A 23055-nucleotide genomic window follows, 5' to 3' on the forward strand; every position below is an offset into this window, starting at 1 on the left:
ATCATTGAGACCTATCAAAAACACATGCCTTTTCCCCTCTGTCCCTCCATCTGATTTGCTCATGAATCACTCGAGTTTCAGACCATTTGAACTCTTTTCCTCTCCTAATTTTCAGACCACTGCTTTCCCTCTTATAATTTTTTGTCAGAAAGCCTTGTGTAAATAACCATAAAATCGTTATGAACACTCTGTTAAACCAGTTTTCTTTTGGGTTGTTCAGAACTTGGACTTTCTTAAACCACAGAGAACTAGGCAGAGTTTAAGTTTCATGGAGTATAAAGGTAGATCCTCTATCTCTGTTAGAAATAGTAGTTATCATAAATTTATACCCTATGGGCTTCTTTTGTCATATAAAATGAAAATTCAGCTGGAGACAGTAGTAGACTATGTCTAATGAGAAAACTCTGGATGTTGTCACACATATCAGTACATTTTATATATGAATAAACATAATATGCATTATGAATAAACATATATACATTAAATATATATATAGTGGGTGGACAAGTACAGGTAGACAAATGGGTCATTTGCAGGGCAGGAATACCCTTAACTATTTCACTCAAGTCCGTTTTGGGAGTATCCCAAATGCACTGTGTTTTTATAGTGGAAGCCCATTTGTTATGTTTTTGAAGTAATATTATCACAGCTGGGCTTGTGTTGCAGGGAGGAAGGAGGATGGATTTCTGAACCCCACTCGGCCTCAGAATCTTCTGCCAGATGTGATGTTTACAAGTTGTATACATATTTTCATAAATCTTATGTAAAACTTCTATAGGATGGATTGAATAAAATGTTTATAAAATTTACAGGTTTTAGGAAGAGATTGCTGGAGTCTCTCTTTCACCTGGCAGGTGGTAATCCGCCTAGCCGACCAGGGCACAAGAACTGATATGACCAACAATATAGTTCAATTGTGCTAATTTGCAAAAGTAGAAAACAATGCTGTTAAATTTTTATTTTTATTTTTTTACTGCAACGTGACGGGTAAAAGACACTTAAGTGTATCAAATTATTCTGCAACAGGAGATCTTGTCTGATCTGGCTGAAGGTTCTGACCATTCGACAAAGGTGGGCACTTGCTTTAGTTCCCGCCTTTGATTATTTCTGATAATAATAATAATAGTAATAGGAAATTACCCTTTGTGGGTCCCTTGTTCAAAATGTCCACTCTCCTCCTCAGTGTGTCTGCCCTGATTTACTCCCCAGAATGCTCAGGGAGTTGTTGGACTCTGTTTTGTCTGGAGGGTGTAGTTGTTATCAGCAGAAGGGAAGGTCTGTTGGGAGCTCACAACTCCAGGCCAGACCTGGGATCCTTCCAGAGGAGATTTACATTCAGAGCTGATGGTACCGTTTCTCTACCACAGGCAGAGGCAGAGGACTTGGATATTTATGTTAGTAATTGCCTGTTCGCTGTTGTTTTTAACCTTAGGGAATTTAGGTCCCTTCTGGTTCTTTACATGGTACAGGCATTAAAAAAAGCACTCCGTCAGGAGTTACAATGCCTGGGTTTCCGTCCCAATCTTATATTAAAATTAGCAATTATTATGCTATCATTATCCACTGATTATTATACTTAGCTAATTGTTATTATAATTAGCAAGTCATGTGACTCCTCAGGGTGTAGGATGAAAGGTTCTTCTCATGCTTATATCCTGCAGACCTGTAATTATCCAATATAAGTATCTTGAAATCTCTGAGTTAATTCCCTTCATAGAATTCAAAGGATTCATTTAATGTATCATGTGGTAAGAAGGATATTCCGCTATTAGATCTGGTCATGTAATACTGACAGTTTTTTTCCTTTCTGTCTCAGATATCCTTTAAAATGCTCCCCTTGACTTTCCTTTTTTCCTGGGCACAAGTTATTTCATTCAAAAGCAATAACTGAAAAGAATTTTTTTTAATCTAACATATCTAACATATCCCATTTAAAATGCATTTTTGTTTGTCTCTTAGGAAAAAGTGCTGCAAAGGCTATAAATTTGTTCTTGGACAGTGTATCCCAGAAGGTACGTAATAGAAAAGATTATGTCTTCTCACCCTATTGATGACTGATCATCAGATGTCAACAAAGTTCAGATGAACCTGGAATGTATGTGTGCTATTTATCTGCGTGCACGTGTGTGTGTGTGTGTGTGTGTGTGTGTGTGTGTGTGTGTGTGTGATATTTCTGTTTGGGGGAATTAAATTCTCCTAATACCAATTTGGTTGCATGTAGCAGGTTCTAGCCAAATCATTACACAACATATATATATACATACATCGAGTAATTCTCTCATCAGCAAATTGCACACAGAGTACAACCGCCTGCCCCTACCCCTCTACCTGCTTTTCATGTGTTCAACTTGAAGCCCCCTTGCATGACCAGCAGCAGGCCCTGTACATGGCCCAGCCCTGAAGAGACAGAGACCCACCTGCAAGGCACCCACCCTCAAGCTCAGTAGACAGGACCTGGATGGTGCAGCGTCAGAGAGACCTGGCCTCACGTTAATTGTGGTCCCATGTTGCCTATAACAAAACTACCATAGCCCGGGCAGCTTAGATAGCAAACATTTGTTTCTCATGGTTGGAAAGGCTGGGAAGTTCAAGATCCAGTGCTAAAAGATCCAGTACCTGGGGGGAGCTTCCTGGTTCATGCGCAGCCGCCTTCTTGCTGGGTCCTCCCGTGGCAGAAGGGGCAAAGGCACACTGTAGGATCTCTATTACAAGGTCATTGATACACTACACCTCCCAAATCACCTCTGAATCACCTCCCAAAGCCCCACCTACCACCATCACATGGGGTTAGGATCTCAACACATGGATGTCAGGAGGACGCAAACATTCAACCCATCACACACATCCTACTAGCTATGACCTTGGGCAAGTTACTTTCTAAACCTTAGTTTTTGCAGGAAAGTATAAGTACTTGACTCATACAGTTGTTTTAAGAATCACCACATAAAAAGTTCTTGGAACAGAGGCTGGCTCTTATTAAGTCTCGGTGAACAGTGGTTACTGCTATGGTCACTGTTACTAATGATGACTGAAATAGGTGTGCTAGAGGTCTCTGGTGCAGCAGGTGCTCAGGGAACACCCAGCACAGAGGACCAGGGTGGTCAGAGATGTTCTCTGGAAGGAGGGGAGACGAGCTAGCTTATCTAGGAAGGCTGCCCAGAACATAGACAAGCAGGAGGCAGAGGCTACAAGGGACTCCAGTACAGACACAGAAAACCCTGAGAACCATTTGAAGAACATGAGGTTAGCTTCCCTGGGGCTGCGGACAGGTGGGTGGTGTGAAATGGTGTTCTTCGCTGGTGCCCAAGACGCCAGGTATCTGGAGGATCTGAGCCCAGGTAAGCTCATTCATGCTGTGTTATCTCATGGAGAGCAATATTTTTAATCAGTTAGAAACAAATAAAATAAATAAATAGAAAAAAACCACAATTTTTTTATCAGTGAAAAATAAACGAACCCCTCCTGTTGACTGCGCTCTTTGGTGGAAGGATGGCAGAGCCCATGAATCCATAGCTGTGACCCCTGAGAACGCTGTGTTGGGGAGAGGCTGTAGGAAATCTCATCTCCAGTGACGGTTTATATGGTCTTGGGTCTTTGCAAGACTGAATTTCTCGCTGCCAGCCAATTCCAATGGTTAGAGCTTAGTGGAAAAAACCACAGGGGTCCAGATAACTGCATTCTTTAATAAGCCAGCATTTTGCAGTCACCAGCTGTCTTTTATATTTCAATGTGACAGCTACTGAAACAAAATTAAGTTTAGGCCAATCAACTTGAGATCCCGGCCAAAGACTATGCCCAAAGTAATTAAAAATACATTACAGGGATACCGCATATTTAAGAGTTTCTTTAAATGTTAGTTATTGTGGTTTCAAACATCTAGGCCTAAAACCAGCCTCCCTCGCCCTGACGTGGGGCCCCAGCACCGGTGATGAATGTGGCCTGGCACCGACCACCAGAAAGCGGTCTCAGGAGCTAAGAGCTGCCCTCTCGTGACGTCTCTGCTCTATTGCTTTCACTAGAACACTTTTACAAGTTTGTCTCAATCTGAGGGAATAAATCAGCATTTGTTTGTCTTTTACTAGAGCTATCTTTAATCATAAAGGTTTCTATTGCCCAAAAATGCCAAGTGTTAATGTAGGATCCCAGAAAAGATGGTGTATTAGTTTGGATTCTGGACAGAGAGAAGCACTTTTAAGGAATTGGTAGACAGAATTGGTGAGGCTGGCCACTCCAAAGCCTGCAGAGCAGGCCGGCAGACTGGAGACCAGGAGAGAGTTCAAGTTCGAATCCAATGGCCCTCTGCTGACAGAATTCCCTCTTTAGCAGGGGAGGTCCTATCATTTTTCTGTTAAAGCCTTTGCCTGATTGGATGGGGCCCACCATTATTGTGGAGGGCAATCTGCTTTAGTTGAAGTCCACTGATTTAAATGTTAAACTCCTCTAAAGAAACGTTTCTCAGCAGAAACATCTGAAACAATGTTTAACCAATACCTGGGTAGTGTGGTCTAGCCAAGTTGACACATAAAGTTAACCATCATAGATAGTAAAAAGAGACTAGAATTTATTTTAAAATATGCTAAATAAAGAGTAGGAGCTGTAATTAAAAGAGTGTTCTTGCCTCACATTTTGCTTATGGGCCAGATCTGTTTTATGGGAACACAGTCATACCCATTAATCTAAGTGTTGTCTGTGGCTGCTTTTGTCCTACAACAGCGGAGTTGAGTAGCTGCAACAAAGGCCTGCAAAGCTCAAAATATTAACTGGCCATATATTTTTGTGCCCCTCCCCCATTCTCTGTTATCTTAATTGACCAGGTGACAGGGAGACCTGATTTGTTCTAGTTCAACGATTACTAGTTGAGTTACTCTGGGAACACAGCCCCTGCCGGATACCCAAACAAGTGTACAAACTAGAAATTTAAAAAGCAGAAGAACAGGTAGAGCTTTCACTGTGTGTGCTAATGCATCAATTCTGTGTAATCTCATAAAAGCACCACAAAGTCGGTATTGTTGTTGCCCCATTTTATAGGTAAGGAAACTGAGGCTTAAGGAACCAGAGATCACAGAGGTAGCAGCAGAGTTGGGAGGTCTGGCTCTATCTAGAGCCTGCACTCCTCACATAATGTGGCGCGTTCCTCGGACAGGGCCTGGCACAGAGTTGGTAAGCCATCACCATGTGGGAGCCCCTGAGCATGACGGAACACATTGGACCAGGAACACACACTTATGGGCAAAGCAGGCCTGGAGCCTCCCTTGTAGGGAGAAGCCTTTATCCAGGGCAGCTTTCCAGGTCATCATGAGAAGGGCATGGGCCTTGTCACCTGGACCCCGCCCACCGCCGGGGCTGCCAGCCCCCATTGCACCTTCATTTGTGACAGAGCCATGCAGGGCTCCTGCCGCATCCAAGGATAGTCTACCTTTTAGCACTGGGGAAGATAGCGCGGTGCTTATTGAGATGCTGGATCTAGTCAGCAAGTAAATGTTCAGCCTGAGCACCTGGCTTAGAGCCAGGTCCCTTCAGAGGCTCGTTAAGTAGCAGGATGTAAGGACATAAGGACAGAGAGAGGGAGACGTTCTAAGTTTTTAGCAGTAATAGTCCACTCCACCCCAGTTTGCACAGGCTTAGGGCTGGAACGAGAACTCGAGCCATTAGACTGTCCCCAGCCCCTTCTCAGCATGTAGAATCAACTGTCCTGGCATGTACACCTACCACACGCACATGTGCACACACAAACTCACACACGTCTCCATTCCGAAGCCTCCCTCACGCTCCTCAGAGGGGGCCTGACTCCCAGCCCTGCTCCCCACGTTACAAAGACAATGCCCATCACCAGGGCTGTTTTTTAGTGTTCAACTGGAAAGAACTCCCTATTTCTGCAGCAGTAGGTTTTAAGGAAAAAAAAAACAAAACCAGGCGCAGGTAGCACTGCAGAGCCCCGTCTGGCCATCTAGAGTGCCTTTGCTCTTGGGCTGAATGACAAAGACTGAAGGATGAGGAGGGGACCCCAGGGGAAAATCTTGTGAAGTTTGCTTGTACCCACTGTAAAACCCACATGTAACCGGTCACACGTCAGTATATCCCTGGAGCAGAGTGCAGCCTAGAAAGCCTGTTCTAAACCACAGCCAGGTGACCCACCACTACCTCAGGAACGACTGTGACTGATGTGAGCTCACGCTTTCCTTTTTCAGATTATGACGTGTGTGCTGAGGCCCCCTGTGAACAGCAGTGCACAGACAACTTCGGCCGCGTGCTGTGTACTTGTTACCCGGGATACCGGTATGACCGTGACAGACATCGGCGGCGCGAGAAGCCCTACTGCCTGGGTGTGTTGGCGATGCGTGCGTTTCCCAGCTCCTGGCGCTGGGCCGCGCTCGCACGGGGCTGTGCAGCGCACACTCTTCCTCCAGGGGACCCGCTCACGGGAGCTGCCCTGATCGTTGATTCCTGCCCTTACCTCCCGATACTTGTTGGATAGTGTGTTGACATTATCCTTAGGGCATCAATTTTCAACCGGTGTGCTGCAAGAATTTTTAAAACATGCAATACCTAATGATTTAGTCAGGGGCACTGACCTCTTCTCCTTTAATTGTCAAATTAAAAAAAAAAAAAAAAAGACAACAGCCAACACAACAATAACCTTCTGGTGTGAATGAATCAAAATTATATCCTTTTTTTTTTTTTGTCAGATTGGCAAAATAAAAACACATATTTTTTGGTGTGCCGCAGAATTATAGTAATTAGTTTATATGTGCCATGAAATGACCAAGGTTGGAAATCACTGTCCTAGGGTATCCCTGCCCTTCACCCCAATTAGTGAAGCAAACGAGGGCCAGGACGTCTTCATGGAGTTGGTAGCAGGCAGGGCTTAATGGGCAGTGCAATGCATGAGCCGGAGAAGAGAACAGAATCCAAGCTACACTAGGAGACTGGAACAGAAAGTACGTGTGCAGAAATGTAAAAACCAACACAGGCCTAGGCCTTCTCCCAGAACTAGGAGAGGCTGGAGGGGGAGTGACCATGTGACCGCGTGGCTGGCAGGGTGGGATGAGTCGGAGGGGGCTGACGCCAGCCACCTGGGCTGCAGCCGAGCCAAGCCAGCACCGCCCATCGCCACGGGTGTGCTCCCCTCCCCAGGCCTGCAGCAGGTTGACATGTGTTTCAAAGCGGGGTCAGTCTGGGCTAACCTGTCTCAGAAACATCTGGGGTTCTCTCTTTAAAAAAGCAGATCCTGGCCTCTCCCCACCCCGGACTCTGAGGGTCGGTTCGGAAGTCTGCCTTTATACAAAGGTCCCTAGTGACTCATATGCTCCGTCAGGTTCGAGGATTGGCTGGAGGGTGAACTGAGGAGACTGGGCCGGGGGCCCGGGGGGAAGTACAGGGGGTGTGATGAGCAGCCCTCCTCTGTTCCAGCAGGGGCTCTGGAGAGCACCACTGAAAACAAGCTCTAGCTCTTAGGTCCCCTGGCTCCTCCCCAGGGGACCAGGGAAGGGGTCCTATGCTGACACGTGGAGGAGTGGGGGACCCACGGCCTCTCCTGCAGAAAGCATGGTACTCCCCTCTGTACTCCTGAGGTCCCAGGCCCAAGGGCTCTTGTTTGGGGGATGGTCCCCTGTTTGCATCTGGCGATCAGCAACACCAGCTTTCTGCTAAGAGTTCTACCCATTTCTCTCTCTCCTTTCAACCTCATCATCCCTCCTCTGGACACAGGCAGCTTCACGCTTGGTGTAGGGCAGGGCCACGTGGAGAGAGGGGGTCAGCCTGTGGCACTGCAGGGGAGACATCTTCCAGCTGCGACATCGTGGTCTGCAGATGGTGTAGTAGGTACCGCCAGGGAACCTCCGAATGACGAGGCTTCCCTTGGCAGGCCCTGCTGGATGCAGGTCCCGGACAGCTTGTCTGGGGGCTGGCTGTCACATGTGCACAGTCCTGGCTGTGTGTCCTGGCTCCCAGTCACTGCCACCCATGTCCTTACCAATGAACAGGAACCAGATTTGGTCCTCCCTCTCCTCTTCCTGGTGGGAAGCAGTTTTGTTTCTACCTCACTAGTTGGGGAGCAGGTCTGTGATGCGCCCGGTTCCCGTGGGTTCTTACTGGTTACTTGTGTGGTGGTCTCACGGCACATTTCCACAGCTCACGAGGAGTCCATTTGGGTCATTGATGAGGCCGAAATTTCCTGGGGAGAACTCTCTTCGTTAGACACATTGTGACTATTTTCTTTTATGAGAAGTGGCTTTTGTCAGGTACCATCGTGTCTCTTACTGCGAAAAAGCCCTTCCTAAGTGACCTTGGGTCACCACGTGCTATTGGAACCACAGCCAACCGTAAAGGGAACATAAACCCCTCAGCACACTGGGGTCCTTGCAAAAAACCGTTTCTATACTGCTCACCTTTCCAAGTGCGTCACCATTTTCTTGCCCTACGGAGTGCTTCGTCATCACGTCTCACGGGCGAGACCTATGAGAGCTAGCAGGGCCGGCACCAACCACCTGACGGGGTAGTGGCGGAGCCATACCGGGAACCCAGCCCTGACCTGCTGCTTGTAACCATGGAGACACTGCCTGAAGTGCTCCTGTCACTCCAGTGTCTAGCTTCCTACTGTGTCCCAGGCTTCTTGGATGTGTCCCAGGAGTTGTGGCAACATGTGCTTTGCAGACAGTAACAGAAGGGCCAAGCTTTGTGTCGCCTGTTGTGTTGAAAGTGAATTCTTGGAGACTGAGTGTTTCTCTGCATTTGGTTTGAACCCAGATATCGACGAGTGTGCCACCAGCAATGAGACCCTGTGTGCACACGTCTGCATCAACACCGTGGGCAGCTACCGCTGTGAATGCCAGGAGGGCTACATCCAGGAGGACGACGGGAGGACATGCACCAAGGCTGACAAGTACCCGAATGACACCGGTGAGCAGAGCAAGTTCAGTTATTCCCCTGACTGGGTGGGGGATGGATGCGTGGGTGATGGGTGGATGGGGGGGTAAGTGGGTGGGTGGGTAGACTGGTCTGAGGAAGGGGCATGTATGTGAATAATGAGTGGGACCTGGGTAAGAGAGGGTAGGACTCAAGTTCAAGCCTCTTCTAGAGAGAGCTGGGGAGAGGACTGCCTGGTAGCAGCAGGGGTTGAGAGCTGGTGTGCATGGGAGGAAGCTCTCCACCAACCAGATGGGGTATGCTCATGGATAAGTGAGTAAAGCTTAGGTACCTACTTAGACCAAAGTAGGATAAGCAAAGAGGAGGCCCGAAACACTGTCTTCTCTCAAAGAAAATGGGCTGAACATAGACACGAAGCATTTCCATGTAAGGCAACGGTCTACATCAGTGCTGCTCAGAGTATGGTCCATGGCCCTGTGCCTGCGATGAACTATTTATTCAGTTCATGATGAGATAGAAACAGTAGTTAAGAATGTTTAGAAATCTCTATTCCCATTTGACAGAGATATTGTGTCTACATCCAAAGATTTCTGCTGGTGTTTTATGCCTTATTTTTTTTCTAGTAATTTATTTTAATTGTATTTTGCAAATACAGTCATGATGAAGTGGAATGTTTTCTAAAGATGGCCTTTCTTCACAGAGTTGGAGAAATTGATAGTCTATCAGCCAGATTGCACTGAGATGTCTGATTGCTCAGGGACATGACCAGCTTGCATAGTGGGTTACTTCCTTATTTGAGTTTGCATGGGTGAGGATAGAGGAAGGGAGGGAGGGAAGGAAGGAAGGAAGGAAGGAAGGAAGGAAGGAAGGAAGGAAGGAAGGAAGGAAAGGAGGGAGGGAGGGAGGGAGGAAGGAAGAGGCAGCTCTCATGCTCTTGTAGCCAATGCTTACAGGGCCAGGAAGTTGTCACCTTCCAGAGCTGAGGGATAAGGGATCCAATCTTCTCTGCCGCCCTTGGGCAGGGAAAGTGGCAGAGATGCTGTCAGTGGCTAGGCTGCCTGGGCCCAGCCCCGTCGGTGGGGAGGGGGCAGACCTCAGGTACCAGAAAGGCAGGGAGAGAAAAGGCCAGCACTGTCTGGGTGCTCAGGAGCTATCAGTAACTTCAGGGGCATAGCCTGGGGTTCAAACAGGGGCAGGAGGCAGCTGCCATGAGCTCAGGACAGCAAACAGCTGGCGACAAGCTGTTTCACGTGGGGAAAACTACAAAGCAGAATTAGGAGGAGCAACCTGGTCGAGTCACAAGGAAGCCACCATATATTAGAAGTAGATGCAAAGATTCTGTTTGGAGCCTGCTCCGAATGGGGCAATTTGGCATAACGTGGATGTACCAGAGGGCCCTGTGAAAGCGATTTAAACCCTGAAGCATGTGAAGCCAGCATGCCCAGAGGTACTTAAAGCAGGGGCCGGTTGAGGAAAAGAAAAAAAGTTTGCAGGAGGCTTTTATTTTTTGTTAATTCAAAAATAAAATCACTACATTTTTGTCCCATGGTGGAGAAGGTGTGGGAGGGGCCGGAGGTGTGATTTACCTCTCAGGTCATGTCCTGTATTGATGAGAAGACTCTCATTGCCAATGAGGGGCAGCCCCACTTTCATGTCACTGACAGATATGTAAGTGTGTGGGTGGACTTAAGAATTAGTACCAAGAAGGCCCTGGCTGGTTGGCTCAGCAGTAGAGCGTCGGCCTGGCGTGCGGGGGACCCGGGTTTGATTCCCGGCCAGGGCACATAGGAGAAGTGCCCATTTGCTTCTCCACCCCCTCCTTCCTCTCTGTCTCTATCTTCCCCTCCCGCAGCCAAGGCTCCATTGGAGCAAAGATGGCCCAGGCACTGGGGATGACTCCTTGGCCTCTGCCCCAGGCGCTAGAGTGGCTCTGGTCTCGGCAGAGCGACGCCCCGGAGGGGCAGAGCATCACCCCCTGGTGGGCAGAGCTTCGCCCCTGGTGGGCGTGCCCGGTGGATCCTGGTCGGGCGCATGCGGGAGTCTGTCTGACTGTCTCTCCCCATTTCCAGCTTCGGAAAAATAAAAAAATAAAAAAAAAAAAGAATTAGTACCAAGAGAGCAGCTTTCTCGTTTCTTATTTTGGAATTAGATGTCCAGCTATGCTCTGAGCCAGGAAGCCTGTAGCTACTCTGCCCGACAACTCCATTCTATTTTTTCCAATTTTAGAAAGGAAGCAGGAGAGAGAGAAAGAAAGAGATCAATCGGTTGTTCCATTTAATTTTGCATTCACTGGTTGATTCTTGTATGTGCACTAACTGGGGATTGAACCCGCAAACTTGGCGTATCAGGATGATGGTCTAACCAACTGAGCTACCCGGCCAGAGCTTCTGTTGTCCCTTTTAGCCTCACATTTGTATTCAGGTGAAATCTTATTTCCATTCGGATGAAATCTCATTGATGTGGAGCAACCCTACCCAGAGCACAACCATCAGAAACAGCAACAAATGCTGCTGACTGTCAGGGTGGCACTTGATGGTGGCACTTGATGGTGGTGATCTCCAAATAATAGGATCTGGTCCCCCCCACACACACACAAGCAGTGCCGCCTGGTGAAACCTGGTCTTAACTAGCAGAGACTAGTGACGCAGAGACTGTTTACAGAGACTGATGTAAAATTTTATATGCCTGAATTTACCAGTGCTTTGGTCTCTGGTGGCCTCCACTTCTTGCAGTAATTCTTAGATTCTGCTAACACATCCCTCTTCAGTCCCAAACATCGCCCTGCTGTGTGGTTCCCTCGGGGTTGCTCTGAGCAGTGACAGGTACCCTTGGTGGCACTCACCTCTTGTCCATTGCTTTGGCAGTGTGAACCCATGGGCCCAGCCGCAGGACGGCGACACAGGGGGTTCTCACTGCATCTTTGAAATTAATCCATGCTGCTCAGTCAGCCCTGAGGACACCCTCCTGCTTCCTTCCCCAATAAACAAATTGTACTTCAGAAAAATTTCTCAAACACACCAAAAGTTTCAGTACCAGCAATCAAGAATTCTATTAGCCCTGACCAGCTGGCTGAGTGGTAGAGTGTCGGCCCGGCGTGTGAAAGTTCCTGGTTTGATTCCTGGCCAGGGCACATAAGAGATGTGTCCATCTGCTTCTCCACCCCTCCCCCTCTCCTTCCTCTCTGTCTCTCTCTTCCCCTCCCGCAGCCAAGGCTCCACTGGAACAAAGTTGGCCCCAGGCACTGAGGACGGCTCCATGGCCTCCACCTCAGGCACTAGAATGGCTCTGGGTGCAATGGAGCAACAGCCCTGATGGGCAGAGCATCTCCCCCTGGTGGGCATGCCAGGTGGATCCCGGTCAGGCGCATGCAGGAGTCTGTCTGACTGCCTCCCCGTTTCTCACTTCAGAAAAATACAAAAGAAAGAATTTCATTTAAGATATAACCAGTTTGACTTCTGTAGCTGAGAGTTCAGTAAAAAACCTGAGTGGTCATAATTATAAAGGGTATTTACCTTCATGACATTTTTTGTATCTTCTCTACTATTACCTTTATTTAAAATTATGTTTTATCTCAGCCACTTATTCCAGCATCTCCCCACATGTGTTCTGTGGAATTTTGGATCCTGTGGGTGTTGCTAAGCCTTTCTTCCCTTAGAAGCTTCTGGGTCCAGATGTCTGGGGAAGAACGTGTGACTAATGCCCACTCCTTAAGGATTCATGATGCCCAGTACATTAAAAGGTCAGAGAGAGAGTGTCCTTTAAAAAATAAAATGTTAATTTTGATTAAACGTGAATATCCCAAAACTAGTGTCTTAGGGTACCACCTATATGATGATGGTGTCCTGAAAATTAGAAATTTGGAAAATTCTAACTTATTAGCATGAAAACTCTGAGCTCTGGGCTGAGCTTGGTAGATCATCTGGTCGACGTTCAGGGAAGAATGTTTTCCGATGCAGCAGCAACCCAGTCCAGAGGGAAGCCATTGGCTGCCGACGGCAGAGCATCTGATGAACAAAACAGGACAGCGCTCCTCCGTCCTACCATTCCGACAGACAGGATGTTCCTGTTTACAGGGGCCAAGGGGGGGGGGCTGTCTTTCTGTTTAACCCAAAAGAGCTGTCTGGTGGCTCTACCGCCGAGCTTGATTGTAACAAACTCATTGCGCAGATTTGCCTCGGCTGCCAATTCACTCCCTCTCCTCCTCGAAATACAATAACCGCTGGTAATTTTTTTAAAAACCTGAAACGACACCACTGTCGGCTGTATCACACTCCCCTGCCACCAGCAGCCATAAAAGAATTTCTCCGTATTTCGTGTTCAGTTACTAGTCTCTGATGAATTCGCCACATAGGCACAGAGGACTCAGTGTTTGATTTTAATAGTTTACTGAGAAAAACATTCCAACACCAGTAGCCAAGGATATCGGGAGTTGCCGACCGAGAGGAGTAATCACACGCAGCATCCGAGAAAGGACAGGCGCATTGTACGCCCTGAATGTTAAAGTCATAACTCAAGTGATGGACCACCGAGAACACGAGGGGCTGGCTTTGATGGTTCTGACAACCAGAGGATGCTTGTCTGACAGCGGTGCTGTCCCCAGAAAGTCCCTTGGCTCAGAAGTTAGGGCAGCTGGTGGCTGCTTTCATGTTAACCAGCCGAGCATCGTTGGGCGGGTCTTCGGGCCCCAGTTTCCTCCCCTGTAGACAGGAGGTTTGGACAGGGGAGCTATGAAGACCCTTTAGCCCTTGTAGATATTTTCTGCAGTCTGGCGTGATGTCGCCTAAATAAAAAGGCTAGAAGCCCTGCCAGCCCTGTGAGTCTCTGTGCAGCCACTTCTTTGTCCTTCGGAGTGAGGGCCAAGACTCCAAGGTATGCCAGCTTCACCACCAAAACAGAGAACTTACTGTACCTAACGGATAGAGAATTGACAGCCAGCTCCTCGGCTCGGCCACAAGCAAAGGTGGGGGGCAGACAAGCCTTGTGTCTGGAACGTCAGAGGCAGCTAAGTGGTTTCATCTGTTTTGGGCTAATTAAGCCGACTATTTCCTCACAGTCACTTTCTGTTTTGGATGAGGAGGTAATGATTATTAAGGATAAACACATGATCTAAAACCTCCTTTTCCTCCTCCTTGTGTGTGTGTGTGTGTGTGTGTGTGTGTGTGTTAACTTTGCATTGTCTGATATCTGGAACGTTGCAGTCAGAGGAATTGAAACTCAAGCACAGCGCAGAACGTGGGCGGAGAGTAGCAGGGACGGCCTTGGAACTAACTGTCTGGTCATTGACGGGTTATCACAGACATGGGGACCTGTCTGGCTAATAGGCAGGAATGGCTTGCTCAGTTAGTTTGATGCCCTCTTTGCAAGTGTGTAGCTGGAGCCAGTTTGGTCACTCCAGGGAGTCTGTGCAGCCCTGATGAGGAGACAAATTAAGGACATGTTGGCTCCATAGTAATTAAGCTTACGGGCCTCTTATTTTTCAACTCTTGTTTACTTTCTGATAAAGTAACCGTGACCTCCCAGTGTCACTTATTACAGTTCAAAGTGTTAGGGACAGCCAGGTGTTTCATATCACTTTCAAGCTCCTCTAATCCATAGGTCAGTAGTTCTCAACATGGGGAGCTCTGAACAAGGCTGATCCTATCCCCCTGCTGTGACTCCTAGCTGGGTGCAACATAGTCAGTGGGATTTTTAAAAGTCCCCCCCCCCCCCCGTGGTTGTAATGTGCCACCAGGGTTGAGACCTGCAAGGGCACACATTGGCCCCATCGACTTGAAAAACAAACATGCTTTGTTTATGACACTGCTCATGTGCAATATGTTGGGGACATTTTTTCTATGTTTATTACATATTACTAATATGGTATATAAAGAATTCTATTTCTAATGTTCAGGATGTCTGTGTAGCCTGCTCTACATCAGTAAACATTAGAGCTATCTGCCCCCATGTGGCTAAGTGATAATACTGCACCTTTAAAGTCTGAACAGGTTGGAGCAATATGTTGTTTACACCACTTAACATGGTCATGGTCATGGTCAGAGGCACTCAATGGCTACCCTGAGAGGACTGAAAACAAAGTCAAAGATGTCTACCCATATTTCTAAGTGAGTTATTCATGTAGCATACACCAGATTATTTTAACTCCACATTTGATGGGACTGTGGACACACTGCAGGATAGGTGAGCCCCAATTTGGGACAGATTGCATACTCCGACCTATACACATAATTATTTATCTTCAAACCATCTAAGAGCTCTTCCCAAAGGAAAGACCTCTGTGATTTTGTAGGTAACTTAATTTTTTTAAAAGATGCCAACAGTAACAGTAAGATTAACATTTACGGAGCACGCGTCACGTGCCCAGCACCATTCTGGGGACTTACAGGTGGTTTTGACGCTGCACAGCAGTCCCAGGAGGTAAGTGCTGTTGTCATTCTTACATGCCAAAGCCCGGATGCTCACAGGAGCTGTGCCTTCCTCAGGATTCAGTCCTGCTCATCAGACCGCACCAGCCCTCCTGCTGAGGGGTGGGGAGCAGCCCTGTCCATGTCTCTCCGCCGGCTCCGTGGGTCCACTGGCCGTCTCTGCCATTCCTTGGCTTCTGTTGCATGATCCTGGCCTCTCCCTTCTTCACATGGTGTTCTCTCTGTATCCAATGTTCTCTATTCTATGAGAACACCAGTCCTATTGGATGACGGGCCCCCTTACCCCAGTATGGCTTCATCTTAATGACACCTGCAATGACTCTTGTTTTCAAATAAGGTTGCATTCTGAGGCACTGGAGGTGAAGGTTTCAACATGAATTGGGGGGGGGGGTGAGGACAGCTGAACATCTAACACTATTTCACAGACATTTTTTGAGCATCCACTATGTGAGCCATCAAGAAGTAACCTCCGTTTCTTAAGTGGCTCCCACTCTGGGCCCAGGGTCCTCTCTGCACGGAATCTGAGGCGGACACATGGTAAATGCCACCTGACCTCAGAGGACTGCAGTATCTCTGTAAGCAGAGAGGTGGGCTTCATGGAACACTTGAGTTGGGACTTGCTAATTGGTAGAATTCCACCAACGGAGGCAGCAAAGAGGGTTCCCCAGAAGAGGGACTAGGAAGAAGAAAAGCATGAGAAATGACTTGGGGGAGGTGTTACTCTGTTGTTCCCGAGCTGCATCCCAGGTAGCACTGTTACCTGTCACACAGACGGCATACCTGGCCCAACACCAAAGCTGGGAGGGTTTCTACTTGACGCCACACTGTCCTTTCACACCTACGACATGCATGCACACCCTGTCCCCCAGCTCCTGGCCCGCACCATCGCTGCCTTTTGTATAGCCTGTGGTGTCCTCCCCTACTGGTCTGTAGCAAGATGACCGCCAGGGTCTAGTCTCCCAGCACACAGGTGTCTGTGGCCCATTTCAGTGCCAGGAGGCAGACAGCTGTGTGAATTCTTGAACACTCACCCATTCTTTCTTTAGCAAAATACAATTTTACAGAAAGCCCTTGGATGGCCAGAATGCCTTCTCGGAGCCTGTCCCACCTGGCCCCAGGTGGGCGTGTCCAGAGTACCTGGCACGTTTTCCATCCGTGCTTCATGTCTGCAGGGAGGCCAGTGTCCAGCCCTGGTCTGTGACCCCCCTGGCCTGGCCGTGCTGCCTTTGATCAGCAGGTGATCAGAACCAGATAAGGACCAGACTTGTGAGCCCGGCACTCAAGTCCCACTGCCTGAGCTCAGGGATAATTTATGGCGTGCGCACATTGGCCGTTGGAGGGGAGTATAAATCATGTCATGTTGATGCAGCCTGCCCCCTGGAAGGGTCCTGATAAAAGGGCCAGGTTCATGTTTCCCCACATGAAAGAGAAGAGGCTGGGAGGCCTAAATGAGAACAGCTGAGCCCAAGACCCAGAGAGGTCCCTGTCCCCGCCCCGGGGCGTGCTGTCCTGTCAGTGCCCTGGGAACTGTGAAATCCCTCGCAGGCCCCACTGCCAGCCAGCTCGCCCCAGGCCCGCCTTCGGTGATGCCGTGGCTGTGGGGCTGGATGTCCTCCGCCTCCCAGACGGACCGGAGCCCGTCTCCTCTCTCAGGGCACGACGACAAGTCTGAGAACGCGGTGAGGGCCGGAACGTGCTGCGCGACGTGCAAGGAGTTTCACCAGATGAAGCAGACGGTGCTGCAGCTGAAGCAGAAGGTGCGTGCCTGCAGGTAGAGGCAGTCACAGTCTGGGGGGCGGGGCTCGGCAGAGAGGAGGTGGGAGAGCGTTTAGAGGCAAGAAGAAAATCAATCTGCGACCTCGGTGAGCCTTAGGCGAGGTTGGTGCCAATGAGGGGATTGGGTGACTATTAAAATAGACCTACAGGGAAGGGGCGCGGGGTGGAGCTGCGGAGGGCGAACTGGGACTATTGTGACATTCTGTAAAATGATTGGATGCATGGCCCTGGGCCAAAAAGAGGCGACTCTATTTTTATCTGATATTTTGTCAGTCGAGAACATCTTCTCTATAAATTTTCGTAAGCTGGTGATTGATTTCTGTTGTAGCTTTCCTTTTCGCATTTAAAAATTATAGCCTGTGTTTTGGCTGGGCTCCATGCCCCTCAAAAAGCAGCCGTTTGGGAACCTCATGTCACCAGGAGTGAGGACAGACTCTCTCCATTAAGGTCCCCCACGCAGGCTTGACAGAATATCAACTTTCTAGTAACATTGGTGTGCTGTGAGTAATGCCTCTGTGATGGACCTGGTGACCGGATTTCCTGACCACGTGTCCTTCCCCAGGTTGATGGTGTGTTCTTATACCTGTGGTCAGTGAGTGCACCCGCTTGTCCACGACTCAGAAATTGCTCTTACGTTGATAAAACATAAACTTACTGGTTAATTTAATTGCTACCACTCAGCTCTCAGGACATCAAAGGGTAGTATATAATCTGTTTAACTTTGGCATCTAGTTCTTCTAAAGGGCAAAAGAGTAAGTGGAAGACAATATTGCTTTTCCGTGTTCGACAAACATGCAGACCTTTCGTACATCTTTGGTGAAACATCTATATCAACTTCAACAGAGGCATGTATAATACATAATCATGATTCTAAATAGTTTGTGATCCAATAGAGAGGCCAGGCAGAAAACCTTGTAAGTGTATCAGCATAAACACAGAGATCTGCATATATTCCACAGAGGTTGAACAGGGATTGAGATTAATATTTATTGAACAAATCACACAAAGTTTCACAGAAGATGATTTCACAGTTCAGAGGATTAGGGCTTGGGGGAGGAAGTCGATCAATTTCTTGAGACCTAAAACCATGCCGTTGCCTCTCCCAGGTAGTTAATAGTCCAAGGACTACAGGGAAGGTCTTTGCAACCTGGAACATCCTTAGGATCAGTGCTGCTAAATCTCATATGGTGTTCAGAAATTCAGTTGCTAAATTGACATCAGGTTTTTTCTTAACCTCTGCAATGTTTTAGGTTCCATGAAAGGCGTTCTATTAAAAGATGTTGAAAATTATGTGTCACAACATCTGTCTTCTTTATAAAACACTGCTGTAGCGCTCCACACAAATCCAATGACAAGTACCGTATTTCCCCATGTCTAAAACGCACCCTTTTTTGAAAAATTTGGGGTCTGGAAACTGAGTGCATCTTATACAGTGGTTGTAAATTTTTTTACTTACATTTCTTGCTTTTTCACGCTGATGAATTGTATGAATTTTATGGTGAATAAAACGAGTTCAATAACTTTGTGTAATTTTTTTTTCAAATTTTTGTTCCCAAAATTAAGGTGCATCTTATACATGGGAAAATATGGTACTTCTTAGTGCTCCAGTGACCCTCACGCAGTTAGTTGGGCTGGGCTGGAATGGGTCCACCTTACGCTGAATTCTGCAGTGGCATGTGGCAGGTCTGAGCTCATGCTGACGTTCAGGGAACATGTTGAACCACTCATTTCTAAAGGGGCCTATCAGAATGTGTTGCGTTTGCAGCTTAAAAGCCATTTGTTAGCCAGGATCTCATTTAGTTCTCACCATGAGCCTGCAAGAAAGATGCTGATATTCCCAGGGAGGAGCAGTCACTGCCCATGAAGACTTACACCTACATGTTCTCTCTGCTCCTGTGCAGTGTTGGGATTGGCAGTTGGCCTTTAACGTCACCTCTCTACCACTAATGCTGTCTGTTCTGTTAAAAAAAAAAAAAAGAACAAAGAATACCCGTCCAAGTGAACATTGGTTAAGAAGTAGGAACCGGTGTCCTGGGCCGTGGCCGGCCACACAGTGCGCACGGTGGGCAAACATGCTGCCCCGCACTGCGCGGGAGCCGTCAGCGCACCCAGCCTCTGGCAGCCTGCAGAGCACGTGGCCTGCGTTCTCCAGCGGGTAAATTGTAAAGACAACAAAGAGGTGGACCTGCAGATGAAAAAGAAAAAACTTAAAAGACATTTTTTTTAATGGACGACACTAAACCATAGTGTCCAGGCATGCACACTTGGGGGATAAATTACTTTTAAGAACATGGGCAGTGGTATAAGGCAGGAGAGCACTTGCTCTGGGGGGAAGGAGGAGACTGACTGGGTCAGGTCATGTAGAGAGACTTCCAGTAACTGGCAAAGGTCTGTTTTTTTACTTTAAAAGATGAGTTGTCTTTGTAAAATGGGCCGTCTCCTGATTGCTGGGTCATTGCTGACGGTGGTAGCATGGTGTGCTGGGTAGGAGCACAGCTGAAACAGGACTAGGACCTTGCCCCCGACAGCCCGGTGCGTGCTCTGTGGCGTGCTTCAGGGCCTGGAGCAGACCAGGTGGGAGGGGCAGCAACCCCCTTGGCCTCGTGGCTCTACTGGAGCTGGAACGTCGTGCGGCCTGCAGGAGGGTCCTGCCGAACCCTCTGTGGTTTCCTGTGAGCTTACCTTTGAGGAAAACCCCAAGTGCTCCCGTTAAGGGGCTAGTTGGACACAGGACTAAGGCAGGCCCCTTGCAGAGGAATGGAAGACTTTGTTCTCCATGAGGCTGATCAGGTAAAAGTTACTGGCCAAAGCACAAACCACATATCATCACGATGTTCATTTTTCATTTATATTGGATTTCTTCCATTGGCAAGAACATCTGTCTCTGTAAGAAAAATCATTAGTTTCTAAAGCTGGATCCAGCCGGCCCCAAACCAACACCCACCCAGCGGGAGGAGGCGATCTTGGCAGGGGAGCTCCATCAGAATCATGTTTTGTAACTGGTATGCGAAACCTCAGAAACAGACACTAGTGCCGGATGCTGAGGACCTTCCAAAGCCAGATAAGGTCAACTTGGACAGCAGAGCTCCCCCAGGCTGGCCTGTCACCATCCACAGGCTGGTGTCTTCGCTTCAGTTCAGTGGACACACTCTGTAGTTCACCCTAAGCTCCCCGTCATCCTAGGCTTGTCCGTTTTCCTGCTGTTCCTATCGAGCCTGATAAGGAGTTCCTTATTATCAAAGGTACGTGCCGGCCTTGAAACTTCAGACGCGGTGCTGTGGCCTCCCAGCAGGGTGTGCCTCACTCTGCTGCGCCAGAGCTCCACTGGGGCCTCCGGTCTCTGGGGGACAGCAGGAAATACATCCCTGAGAAAGGAAACCAGAGGTGCAACCTGCTGACTTGCCCATGAAAGTGAAAATAAAAATAAAAATAATAATGAACCATGGTCATTTAAATCACCACGCAGCCCTATGTTTCTGGCTCCCAGAGTAGTCATTCCGAGCCTATGTAAGCCTTGATAAGAGAGAGAACGTCGCACAATGTTAATTTAGTGCTCTATGCTGACATTGAACTCTCCGGGGCACAACTGGGTTCCGGTTTGGTGGCCTCCGGTCACACAAGGTTGTAGGTAACTCCCTTGAAAGCTCAGATCCAAAAATGGGCTTAGGGCCTTGGAGCACTCCAAAGTCAAGGAGGAGATTGCTGGGCGCCTTCTCCTAGTTTGAGTTGCCCTCTGGGAAGGGCCTCATCCAGAAAGACATGAGGACAGTGCCATTTTCTCCAGAAAACTGCTGGGATCTCTTGTTTCTGCAGACTCTGGGCCCACAGGAAGTCCTCTGCAGGTTGCTGTGACCCTCAGAAATGTGTCCATTTCTACTGGATTTTGCACCCTTGAATTAGCTTCTTGCAAGGAACTAACTAGAATACCATTTACCAAGCACTCGTGTGTTCCGGAGGCTATGCTAGGCATCCAGAGAAGATTTCCTTGGGTAACCCTCACAGCCCTAAACAATAAAGGCTGCCCTTCTCCCCTTGCGTCAGTGCAGAAACGGAAGTTGTAGCATTCAGTTCTTCCCGAAGGGCTCCCAGATTCACAGCTTGCCTGGACACAGGAATCTGAAGATCATTCATGTGTGGGATCCCTCCGGCTTACACTGGAATGATCCCCTAAAATCCAAGAGAGAGCAAAGAGGAAGCCACAGTGCCTTTTATGACCTAGCCTCAGAAGTTACACATTGTCATTGTCTAGTCATTAGAAGCAAGTCTCCAAGACCAGCCCACACGGGAGGTGGGAAATGAACCTCCATTGTTCTGAAGGTTGTAGTGTTCAATGTGAGGACATATTTTAAAACCATCACAGCTGCTGTTCCCACTAGCTCCCAAACACCTGAGCATGCAAGTGAACTGTCAGCCACACGCATAGTCCGGGTTCCCAGGATTGAAAGGTCTTCAAGAGCAGTGACCATGTCTTGGTCACTGCTGCTACCTTAGGACCAAGCACAGGACCTGGCAGGTCCTCAGTAGATGTCTGAGACATAACATAATTAACAACTGGAGAGTCTGACACAGGTAGACTATTCATTACAGAATGACGAGTCTAATGGTGATGTCTCAGTGATCAGGAGCCCAGCCAGCTTTGCCCTCTCACTAGCCGAGTGACCACATGCAGGTTGGGTTTGCTGGAAGAACTCTGGGTTTAGAAGGAGGCTCTCTGTAGTCCCTTTGAGCTATAATGGGCGTGGATGAAGGGAAATCATCACGAAAAGGCTTTGCAACCTTTGCAGCCAACACGGTGCGAAGACTCTCCCTGGTGACCGAGCGTCACTTCCTGACCAAGGTACCACTTCTCTCTGCAGATTGCCCTGCTCCCCAACAGTGCCGGTGGCCTGGGCAAGTACATCAATGGTGACAAGGCGCTGGCATCAAACACCTACCTTCCAGGACCTCCTGGCCTGCCCGGGGGCCAGGGCCCCCCCTGGTGAGTGTGGACAAGGGTGTTGAAGGGTGATGTCACCAGCCAGAGCCGCCTCCCAAGCTCTCCTGTTCAGAGGGGGCTAGACGGAGTTCGTGAGCTTCCATGGAAGAGCACAGAAGCAGGAATCAGGGAGCACCCACCCCTGTGTGATAAGCGGGCCTTTGGATATTAGATCCTCAAGCCTGAGAAACCTCGTCACCAATACTAATTTGGGAGAAGAAAGTCTTTTCTCTGGGCTTGGATAGGATTCTTAGAGATCATATTAAGGTACAGAGAAATTAAATGAAAACTAGTTTTTAACCTTAATATGTACAGAAGTAGAGCCATATGATGTACTCCTATGGGCCCATCACCCAGCTCTAACAACGCACGGCCACCTGGCTCCCAGTATTCCCCAGGCCTATCCTCCTCCCCCAGCTGTTTATGAACACATTTGCGTCAATATTTACTTGTGTATGTATTTTTTCTTTACAAGTCGGTCCTATTGAGCTACAATTACATACAATAAAATTATTCATTTAGCCTGACCATACAGTAGCGCAGTGGATAGAGCGTCAGACTGGGACATCGAAGACCCAGATTCAAAACCCTGAGGTTGCCGGCTGAGCATGGGCATATCCGGCTTGAGCACGGGCTCACCACCTTGAGCATGGGGTCACTGGTTTGAGCAAGGGATCATAGACATGACCTCATGGTCGCTGGCTTGAACCCAAAGGTCGCTGGCTTAAAGCCCAAGGTGGCTGGCTTGAGCAAGGGGTCACTCGCTCTGCTGTAGCCCCCTGGTCAGGGCACATATAGGAAAGCAATCAATGAACAACTAAGGTGCTGCAATGAAGAATTAATGCTTCTCTCTCCCTTCCTGTCTGTCTGTCCCTATCTGTCCCTCTCTCTGTCTCTGTCACACACACAAAAAGATTATTTAAATTACAACTTCTGATGCCCATATACATCCTCGGCCAAGCACTAACCACCACCACCTCTGCCCATATCAAACGTACAGGACTTTCCATCACCAAA

General features: G+C 48.3%; 1 protein-coding gene across 1 annotated transcript in view; it reads left to right on the forward strand.

Annotated features, from left to right (window-relative positions):
- CCBE1 (collagen and calcium binding EGF domains 1) overlaps positions 1-23055 on the forward strand; it is a 167856-nt gene that overhangs the window by 139033 nt on the left and 5768 nt on the right. The window contains exons 3-7 of the mRNA XM_066247109.1: positions 1960-2012; positions 6189-6323; positions 8746-8898; positions 16941-17044; positions 21920-22041. Of these exons, the coding sequence (XP_066103206.1) occupies positions 1960-2012; positions 6189-6323; positions 8746-8898; positions 16941-17044; positions 21920-22041 (567 nt within the window). The remainder of the gene's footprint in view (positions 1-1959; positions 2013-6188; positions 6324-8745; positions 8899-16940; positions 17045-21919; positions 22042-23055) is intronic.

This window comes from Saccopteryx bilineata, chromosome 11 (assembly GCF_036850765.1).
Source record: "Saccopteryx bilineata isolate mSacBil1 chromosome 11, mSacBil1_pri_phased_curated, whole genome shotgun sequence".
Lineage (NCBI taxonomy): Eukaryota > Metazoa > Chordata > Mammalia > Chiroptera > Emballonuridae > Saccopteryx > Saccopteryx bilineata.